The following is a 10,097-nucleotide window of genomic DNA, read 5'->3' as shown; positions in this document are numbered from 1 at the left end:
CCGCTGAGGCCATCTCTAGAGCCACAACACACACACACAGAGTCAAAACAATGGCAATACTGAAATCTCAGCCCTCTGCTTAATTGATGACCACTAAGTAACAAATCAAATGACATTCACATACCCAAAGAGAAGGGACCACTATAGCTGCCATGATTAGCGCACCAATGACGAGTGCCTGAAGAATGCTGATGTGAACAGACTGATAGGAGGAAGGAAATAAAAACAGTCATGCGAGTATTACTTGCCATGTCATCTCTGAGGGGCAGACCAGACGACTCTCTGCGCCGCACAAGAAAGCATCACATAATCCCGAGCAGATGCTGTGATGCTGTAGGTACTGCTTTACAGAGAAATAAAACACAGCTGTGCGATGCTCGCCTGCCGTCCTCCTCTTCTTTTCCAGTCTGTTTGTCTCTCACTAAAGGAAGTGAGCTGCCTTGATGGAGAAGTGAAAACTGCTGACTTCTGTGTAAAAAAATATGAGTGTCTCCTGCAGATGTTCTTACTGTATATTCTCACCGCAGACAGCATAATGGTTGGCTGTTGTTGATTTTTAAAAAGATCTATTTCTCTTTTGAGACACAATGAGATAAATGAGACGGTTTATTTTGTGTATAAATGGCAGATGTCAGTGATTTATTAAACATGTTGTTCTCACATCAGAAAAAGGAACATCACAGTATCATGTTGGAAACCAAGAGAAACTGTGCCACCACAGATAAAATATATTAGTACATATAAAATATACTGCGATATCGACAAATGGCAGCCAGATCAATACAATAACACTGATTTAGTGACAGAGAAAACACAGTAAAAGCACTCAGTTTCACAGGCTCACATGCACCCATCTTAACCACTCCAATATGCATGGAAGGCAGTACAGTAGACACTAAATAATACCACGTGACGCAGCTACTCACACAGTCCAGACACACCAGCCTCTGAGGGGTGTGGGGAACGTCATCTGTAATCTAGAAATATGGTCCTGAGGGACACATAGGAAATGAGTGTGTTTAATTGAAGACATGAAAAGAGCATGTCTCATTAGCGAGAGCAGAGGAAGTGTCATGGTCCAAAAGACTGAGAGCAGGTCGGAGAGGTAATGACATTATGTTAGGAACAAAGCCTTTCAGTGCACCCTCCATAACCATTATCACTTGCTAATCACAGGACGTGCTAATGTTATGAATGCACAGATCTTCACAACCTTGAACTAGAAGCTTTGCACTGTGACACACCTATTTAAAACAACACTGAGGTTAAAAAAGTAGGCTGACGTTGAATACAAAAACAGGTATGAGCGTTCGCATTCACTCAGAGGCGTTTCCCTGCTAAAACACAGTTGAGGAAATCTCTATCACTTAACACAGAACGAAGTCAACCAATAAGTTAATTAACAAGTATTCAGTGAGGTCTCTAAAAACTAGGGGAACATCTAAACTCTTAGTGCTAGTTATCCTGCTAGCCACAAATCTGCTGACAAACCTACTGTATATTAAAATAGAGTATTAGGATGTAACTTTTTTTTTTTTTTTTTACATTCTAATACAACATGTTATATGGCATTAGAGAGTTACTAAATCTAAAGAGGACATCCTCACAAAGTTGAGTGCACACCAAAGACTGTAAACTGTAGAGTTGTAACGATAAGTCGATCGAAAGATTGAATTAATCCCCAACTATTTTGATAATCGATTAATCGTTTTGGTCGCTTTTCAAACACTTGCTGGTTCCAGCGTCTTAAATGTACTGACTGGCTGCTTTTCTTTGTCATTTATGATAATAAATGAAGAGTATTCTGGTTTTGGACAGCTGTTTGGACAAAAGATGCGATCTGAAGACGTCACTTTGGGCTCGGGGAAATTGTGATGAGCATTTTTAGGCCTCTGCACCGGCGACAGCCATGGCCGGAGGGATTAAGTTTTCAGGTTGTCCGTCCGTCCCGTTCATGTGAACGTGATATCTGAAGAACGCCTTGAGGGAATTTCTTCAAATTTGGTACAAATGTCCACTATGACTCAAGGATGAAATGATTAGAATTTGGGAGTCAGAGGTCAGAGGTCAAGATCGCTGTGCCCTCATAAAAAACAAAACTAATACAATAATTACTATAAAATTTTACATAAATGTCTAATAGGATAAAATGATGAAGTTATGACACTTGATATCCAAAAGATCAGAGGTGAAACGCACGGTGACATCATAATATTCTGCTAAAAATGTTCTGCCTATTATTCAACACCACAGCTCAGGAACAACAACTTGACTGGTGTGCCGAGACAGACAGCCGCTAGGCGGTAACTCTAGATTTTTTACATTATTTAGACCAAAATGATTAATCAATTAATCATGAAAATAATTGTCAGATTAATCAATAAAGACAGTAGTTGTTAGCTGAAGTACTAACCAGTACTAAACCAAGACTGTACATCTGTAAGTGAGTGGTGATGTAACAACAGCTGGATACAATACAGACTAACAGTATTAAATGTCTATGGCGGTTTTGTCCTCTCTCGTTTGCCCGCTGCCAACTCGTCTCCGGCCATCCAGCAGAAACGACAGCACTATGACCCAGCGCTGCACCAGTGACCTCTGTCGTGCTGAGCTCTCACACTGTCTGAAGTAGGTGGTCGTTCCCGTGGCGATGGCATCAAACTGCTCGGTGAGTAGCCACGCCTCCCAAAGGAGCGTCAGCGCGTTCATGCTCATCATGACCACGACCCAGAATTCCTCTCCTAACAGCGTGAGCCACGAGGACCAGCTGCGACCACCCGCAGGCGTGTTCTCCGACAGGTAACTTGTTGCCGTGGCAACAAAAAGAAGGTGGGCAATCACCATGGAGAGGATGAAGAGGAGGAAAAGGCGGTGGTTACCCCGGCCGATGCACCGGTTGAGGAAAAGGCAGTGGTGGTCGTAATCTTTGATGCACAGGTCACACAGCTTGCAGTGTTTAGTGAAGTCGGGCGGAAACAACTGTGAGGAAATAAAAGACAGGGAGACAAACAGAGCGGTCAGAACTAATCCAACTTTTTGTGTGATGCAGCACATGAACTAAACATAACTTCACTGTCAACCTTTTTACAAAAACATTTTGTTTTTTATTTCCTACCTTTGCAGAGGCTATCACCATAAATATTTTATGACATTTATTGTCACATCATTGATTCATTGTGACAGCTGAGAGTTTAGCAGGGGTGTGTCAAGGACCTTTAGAAGGGGAGTTGGGACACATGTACACTTTTAGATCTCGACAGAAAAGACCTGCGAGAACTAGATATGCATAAAACAATGGCTGCATGAACTATAATGTCTTACCTCACAGTATGGACAGAACCTGTGGTGGCTCTGGTTGTTCTCCACCAGGTCAGCGATACAGGAGAACCGCGGATCTGCATCTGCTCTGTCCAGTGTCCCTGGGTCCTGAGTCAGAACCTTACAGAACAGACCGAGGACCAGGGAGAAGTGGACCATTGACACCTGGACCAGAGCACTGGTTGGCCACACACTTTCAAAAGGTTAAGGATGAACACTTTAATACACAAAATCCTAGCTTACATTTGCCTAACAGACAGTGTACATTTGAGAGAGTAAGACAGCTGGGAGAGAAGGTGTGGGAGGCCCTAAAATAATATTTCAGGGTGTTTCCACAATAATGATATTCTTGGCAATATAACAAGATACTAAGTACAACTTGCCAAAGATTCTGCGATGCTATGCTGAGCCAATGTCTGCTTGGCTAGTTGACAGCCTGCACAAACAGACTTGTTGAGTGTCCAAAATGCAAAGGACATATTTTTTGGGGAGCATGATTGTGCACATCAAATTTCACTGTATTATGCCTGTAAAATTTTCATATTCATTGAGTGGAAATGGAAAACAATGGACGTATTAAGCTTTATGTGGTGGTAGAGAAAAGGTCAGAGTATGACAAAAGGATCACAAGGATCTATCCTCTGGGGAGCGCGACTAGTAAGAGGTAATCATGTGAAACTTTTAGTGGATTTGAACATTTTTAGAATACCTTGTCATTGACCAAGTGTTGTCTGTTAGGCCAGCTGACACAAAAATACACATGGACACGAGACTGAATATGTGCAATATTTGTTAAGGATATTAGGCATTATTTTTCCATAGAAGCAGAGCAGGGAGTGGAACAAGCCAGCTATGAGGGTCCCCAAGTAGATCGGGTTGGGCAACCTGAAAGAAAGACATGCACTCTCTCAACCAAAGATATAACATCAGTGAAATATAAACACATGATAAACAGGCACAGCAGCTTTGTCAAACCTTTGGTATGTGGTCATGCGGTGGTACTGTGTGAAGATGCTTCTGGCCAGCCAGGGGAAGAGCAAAGCGCAGCTTATCCCTCCATAGCTTCCCAACATGGCTGCTATCAGCAGGATGGCAGCTCCGCCCAGAGATGGAAAGAACAGTGTCCAGTAATACAGAACTGTTGAGAAAAGACATACAAAAATGTGTGAGAAACTCGACACGTGGCCGTACACACAGCACTTTAAATCTGACAGTGCCACTACTACCATCACCACTGTCATTGTTTTCATCCCTAAATGAACTACGTAATAGTAGTAGTAATATTTACCATGAGACTCTCTGGGCTTGTGATGAATTGGCTCATTAATGTACCGACTCAGTAGCTTGGTGAGTTGCTGATGTCTGGAGAAAAGCACACAGTATAGCAATGTATTAATCAGCGTCAGGATCCCATGAGGAAAAAGCAATCTGGAAATGTGAACACACTGGCTATTTAAAGGTACTGAGAGGTGCTACCACCCCATGCAGTGGAGTGCTACTCAGTGTTTTTCCGGAGATTTCCAGAAACGGCAGATTCACCTAAATGTTTTCCCCTGTTTGCAGAGGTCCAGTGGTGTGAGGCCGCTGTGGCTCTTCTCATGGAGCATCCTGCAGCCTGTCCTCTGCAGCAGAGTCCAGCACACCTCCACTCCGCCCCTCTCTGCTGCAACGTGAAGCGCTGTCGCTCCCTGCTGGTCAACTGCATCGATAGCACACCTCTGAAACAGACGGGCTTGAGATGAACAGCTGCTGAAAAATAGTCGCATCTGCACTGGGCCCCATTTCATAAAAGCATCTCAGGATTTAACTAGATGGACTTAGACTATCCTTGGCCCTGGTTGCATTTATGTGGTCCACTGGGCGGCAGAACAATCTCAAAGACAAATGTTTTAAATCATCAATCAAACTCACCTTTTGAGAGCTGCTTTTATTGTGTGATTGGTGTTGTGGTGTATGTTTTAGGGTGCTGACCCCTAGGGGGTCCTCAGACTTACTGCATGGGGGCTGCCCGATGATTGTGTATTGTTTATTTAAATGTGTCTGAATTATTATTTAAAGCTGCTGTAGGTGATATTTTTATGAAAATAAGTGTTAAATAGCTCAGTTTCCAACAGTAATCACATTGAACCCACCTTTATATGTTTCTTTTTTTCACCAGCCAGCTGCTTTTTTCAGCTATAAGCTATTTTGTGCGGGTGGTGTAGAGCTGTGAGGCTCATCTGAGCTCATTTGCATAAAATGGCTGCCTACAGTTATATAATATGAGTGGTTGAGCAAAGTGTCAGATAACCATACTGTGAATGTGTACTGCTGTGTGGTGCTTGGGAATGAAAACAATGAGCTTGAAATAATTGAAAGCAGCTCAAGGTTTAGGAAAGTCACAGTGCATTGTTTGCATATTAGTTCTCAGTGAGTGTGACAGCAACACAGCAGCTGTGCTTTTAAATCATTTTCTTTTCACTCAATGTTTACATGAAAAACCTTCTCATGAACTTCTTTAAGATAATGTTCTATCATACTATTGGTCAGCTAGAGCAAGTGAGTGAGTCGTACCTGGCCTCTGAGCAGATAGCGGACCACCTCTGTGTTTCCTGTGGATGCAGCCAGGTGAAGGGGTGTCACCTGGTACATGTCTGTGTCTGAGAACCGGAACATCCCCGTCTCCCACAAGTAGTGCACCGCAACGCTGGGAAAGATCACTAACAGTTAGTGCATGCACGATGTATTTGTGTGTGACTGTGAACTTAGTTGTGACGAGCCGTTTCCTCCACTCACATGCTGCCCCCAGTGACTGCATGATGGAGCGACGTTTTTCCCTGCAGGTCTATGAGGCGCAAATCAGCTCCGTACTGCATCATTTGGTGCATGATGTAGATGTTCCCTTGCCTGAGAGAAGAGCAAAAGGTTATGACAAAGGATCAAGTACAGAAAGAAAAGCATCACGCTCACATCATGAAAATCCAAGCATGTTCTATATGCACAAATAATGCTCACCTGCAGCCAAAATGAAAGGCTGTCTGTCCCGCATCACATGTCACGTTAGGGTCAGCTCCATTACTGAGGAAAAGGTCAACCATGGCGCGGTTACCATGGAGGGCAGCGTAGTGGAGCGGGGTGAAACCACCCCAGCCTGGATGAAGTGAAACGCATCTCAGTCAGGTTTAAAGATGCAAACATTCAGACTGATCTTCAGGTTCTGTGAGTAACAATATGAGCCTGACGCAAGTGCACGGCCCGTCAGCCTGTTGATCTTTAAAAGGGTTAGAGTTCCTTTTGGCACAATGTGACTCTGTGTGGTGTTGTCACAGGATCTGTCCATCTAGATCTGTGCCAGACCATTTCACAGAGGAGCCACGGCAGGGTTTGGTTTCCTGAACTGGCACTGGGACAAAATCACATCAGGACACACTGGTGCAAGATAAAAAGTCTAAATGGGTCCTTTGTACATAAGATTCAGTAAAATGATACTTGTTCAGTGCTGTATGCTTATTATAACTTATCCTGGTTATGTGATGCAATTAATACACGTTTTAAAATGTGTATTACAGACATATGACACAGGTGTAACAGGTTGAGTCTCTGGATAAAGTTCATCAGCAGTTTCCTAGATTTAAGATGAGCAAATGAGGAAATACCATCACTGACAGTTGCAGGCTAAACTGACATAAACACAGGAAATAGTGGCCTGTTGTTGCACAAATATGTTGCAAATAAAAGAGCAACACTGACTTGTTGTTACATCTCACTCTAACTTACCTTTCTGCTTGAGGACTGACCGATCGGACTGCAGGAACTGTATACACTGTTCAATGTTTCCTCTCTGTATACAGTCAAATATGTCTCCGCTGCTAACGGAGCACACAGGCATCGGATGCATGATGATGAGCGCTCACAGCCTCGGCTCTGCAGCTCTGCAGCTCCGCAGCCTGCTCTTATTCACACCGACGGAAACTGCAACGGACACAAAATCAGCTCCTCTGACGACGCGCTGCTACATCACGATGTAAAGTGAGAACAGAGATCATCTTTCGCTGCAAAGTAACGCGAATCCTTCATTGTGCTAAACTGATTGAGGCAGACCACGCCCTGGACTGCTCGTTGGCTGCGGCGGGTCACATGACCGGTGATGTCACCCCCGCGTCACAAAAACACGTGGTCCCTAGAAATAAGATAACACCTTAAAATGAATTAGTTGTGTCATATTGAACATGCACATATTAGGGATGAAGTCTCAACACACCTTTACAATTTATTTATAGAGATTTTTTTAAAAAATTAAAATAAATATTTTTTGGTTATTTGACTGTAAGTTAATAAGTAATTTAATAAGTACTTTTTCTAGGTACTTGTATAGTATTTCGGTTTTCTGCTACTTTACACTCCACTTTGGAGGCAAATGTTGTGCTTTTTACTCACTACGTTCATTTGATAATGTTAGTTACAATGCAGATTGCGTGCTACATGAGTAAAAGTAAAGATATCGAGTTAAAATACAGTATTACTTTGGTGAAGTCACCCATACGATTAGTACTCGAGCAAAAGTGATATTAAATGTGGCCTACTTAAGTGTTAAAAGTAATTTTGTGGCAATATTTCTACTCAAACCTCAAAAATAAAAAATCCAAGTGAAAGTAAATTACATAGACCTACATGAATGTAGCTATATTATGTAGGTTGTATTATTCTGCTTACTTGTCGACAGCCAATAAAATCAATTAATATCAAAATGAGCTGCTGTTAGCTCTGATGACTTGTGGGTACATAATAACACAGACTTTAACCTGCTGCGTTCAGGGACCGCATGTGTTTGCGACACCGGCTGAAAATGAGAGTGTTTTCGGCTCGGACGGGATAAACGTCATTGAGTGTCCACTGCACGTGCTGTCATCTTACAAAAGTTAGTCCCGCGGCGTCAATACGACGACTTGAGATTAGACATATTTATCTCTGAGTACTGAAGTGTGTTGTTATCGGCTGGAGGCAACACCAGGCGAAACTGCAGAGGAGAAAAATGGCTTCACAACGGGGGATGAGGCGACTGAGCTAATGAGTGACCTGTCTGGAGGGGCTTTGACTTCAGCAGGTGACGGTGATTTCTGTGGTTACAGGTGGAGGTATCTATGCTAATGATGCTAATAAGCGTGAACAGCAGGCGTTTCGTCATTTTTTGTGTTTTTTGTACATTTAAGTAGTCTTTAATTGTAGACATTTAGCCTTTTATATGAGGTGAAGGTGTAATTATTAATTATTATTATTATTCAGCTTCAGTAATTAATCACGTGAACGATGGCGTCATTCAATTTCAGGCCATACCACTGAGTTATCATGCCTCATAACACAAAACGACAAATAACCAACATTATTCTGCGTCATTAATGTCATTTGTTACTCCTGTGTTTTTTTCCAACTGAAATGTATATATATTACATACATGGACAGGTTTTAAGATTGTTTTTCTCTCAAGATCTGGCTGCTTTCTCCATATTTCTGTACCAATACACGCCACAAGATGGCGCTGTTTAGCTAAGTTATGTTTATCTTCTATGTCACCAACACAGTTTCCCAATCTCACTGCAATTACACAATACAAGCATCCAAATCACAATAATCTACTGAACACACAGCACTATAAACATGTGTGAGCTTGTTTTCTGTCAAAGTTTTGTTTACATACCAAACCTTTTAAACACCGTATGATAGGCCTGTCTTTCCAGTTATTATCAGCCGACAAACACGCACAATGCAATTTGTTCCTCATTGTTTCCTGTTAGTCAAAGCCTGCAAGTTATCCACACACACAGTCTGTTATTACACGCTGTTTGCTGGCTTCTTTGGTGAATCATGTGATCCTGTCACTGTCATTCATATCACGCCAGCCTTACATGACATGTCTATAAAAAGCAAAGGGACTCTTTGAGTCCTCCCTGAGCTGTAGTGGGAGGGCCTCATCGAGCCAGCTAAACAACTCTTTTTCACTTCTGCTTCTCTGGGGAAGTAAGAAGGCACATGACCTGGGCCAGCTGACGTGAGTTACTGTGCTTGTTCAAAGTTCAGCCTACATGCTGCAGATTAGTAAGGGGCGGGCAGTTTTACAGAAAGGTCCACTGCACAGTAGGTGATAGTCATGTCTTAGCAGGTCTCTGCTTGTCTTTCCTCCTGACATGGGAACGATGACAGACCACTCACTGAGTTTGAATAACACAACACAGATGACAGCGTCCTCTTAGAGCTTGGAAACTCCCAGATGGCTCTCACACAAGTGCAGGTAAGAATATGAGGACTTAACTTTGTGTTGCATGAATGATTTTCCTTTTGAAGACTGGGAGAAGTGTCACTTTATCTGGGGTGTTTTTTTAATGTTGACAAACTGGATTGTACAGTAAGTCACTGTCAAACGCAATAAACGCATGTGCTGCTTTTCCATTTCTCAAGTAAGGAGTGACACTGACTGTTCTCGCATGAGAAAACATCAAAGTATTAATGAATTTCTAAGGAATGTGAAGCCTTAACTTACAGTCATAGCTGATTTTACTGGCTCTGGCTTATAAGTTAAGCTATCAGTCTTCACTGACCCTTGCTGTTCATCATGAGCATGTGTCTCTAAACGGTAGTGCCCAAAATAATATTACTGTAATGAGGAAACAATGCTCCAGTTAAGCCTCAGTCATACAGAAACATGTCTGCGTGGGAGCAGGACTCCCCATTCACACAACATTTATACTGAAAGCTTTCTGTGTAAGGGACTTCAAACTTTCAAGGAATTATTTCACATGATCAAT

The 10,097-nt window shown here is 42.4% G+C and overlaps 2 protein-coding genes across 4 annotated transcripts in view; one reads left to right on the top strand and one right to left on the bottom strand.

Moving 5' to 3' along the window:
• Positions 1-611: 611 nt before the first annotated feature.
• LOC311270599 (uncharacterized protein) lies at positions 612-7,392 on the bottom strand. Its single transcript, XM_084375572.1, has 10 exons — positions 7,075-7,392; positions 6,313-6,448; positions 6,094-6,204; positions 5,872-6,004; positions 4,858-5,036; positions 4,607-4,680; positions 4,294-4,456; positions 4,122-4,203; positions 3,322-3,513; positions 612-2,979 (listed from the first exon to the last, which is right to left on the bottom strand). Exons 1-10 carry the CDS (start codon positions 7,193-7,195, stop codon positions 2,491-2,493), a joined length of 1,680 nt encoding a protein of 559 aa, XP_084231698.1. The 5' UTR covers positions 7,196-7,392; the 3' UTR covers positions 612-2,490.
• Positions 7,393-8,134: 742 nt separating this feature from the next.
• Positions 8,135-10,097, top strand: part of wdfy4 (WDFY family member 4) — a 44,116-nt gene continuing 42,153 nt past the window's right edge. For 2 of the 3 annotated variants that reach the window (XM_084374689.1, XM_084374687.1), the window contains exons 1-2: positions 8,135-8,401; positions 9,496-9,583. In XM_084374689.1, coding sequence (XP_084230815.1) covers positions 9,563-9,583 — 21 coding nt within the window. In that variant the 5' untranslated portion in view covers positions 8,135-8,401; positions 9,496-9,562. Of the gene's footprint in view, positions 8,402-9,230; positions 9,584-10,097 lie in introns of those variants that run through there. The other variant, XM_084374688.1, reaches the window with a different exon arrangement.

Source organism: Pagrus pagrus (genome assembly GCF_965226575.1).
Source record: "Pagrus pagrus genome assembly, chromosome: 15".
Taxonomy (NCBI): Eukaryota; Metazoa; Chordata; class Actinopteri; order Spariformes; family Sparidae; genus Pagrus; species Pagrus pagrus.
Note: the sequence above shows the minus strand (reverse complement) of the source record. Positions and strands in the feature narration are given on the sequence as shown.

Coding starts and splice junctions, on each gene's coding strand:
- LOC311270599 (XM_084375572.1), bottom strand. CDS start 7,195: ATGCATCCGATGCCTGTGTGCTCCGTTAGCAGCGGAGACATATTTGAC. Junction 6,449..7,074: donor GTCAGTCCTCAAGCAGAAAG/GTAAGTTAGAGT, acceptor CACTTCATCCAG/GCTGGGGTGGTTTCACCCCG. Junction 6,005..6,093: donor GCAGTCACTGGGGGCAGCAT/GTGAGTGGAGGA, acceptor GATCTTTCCCAG/CGTTGCGGTGCACTACTTGT.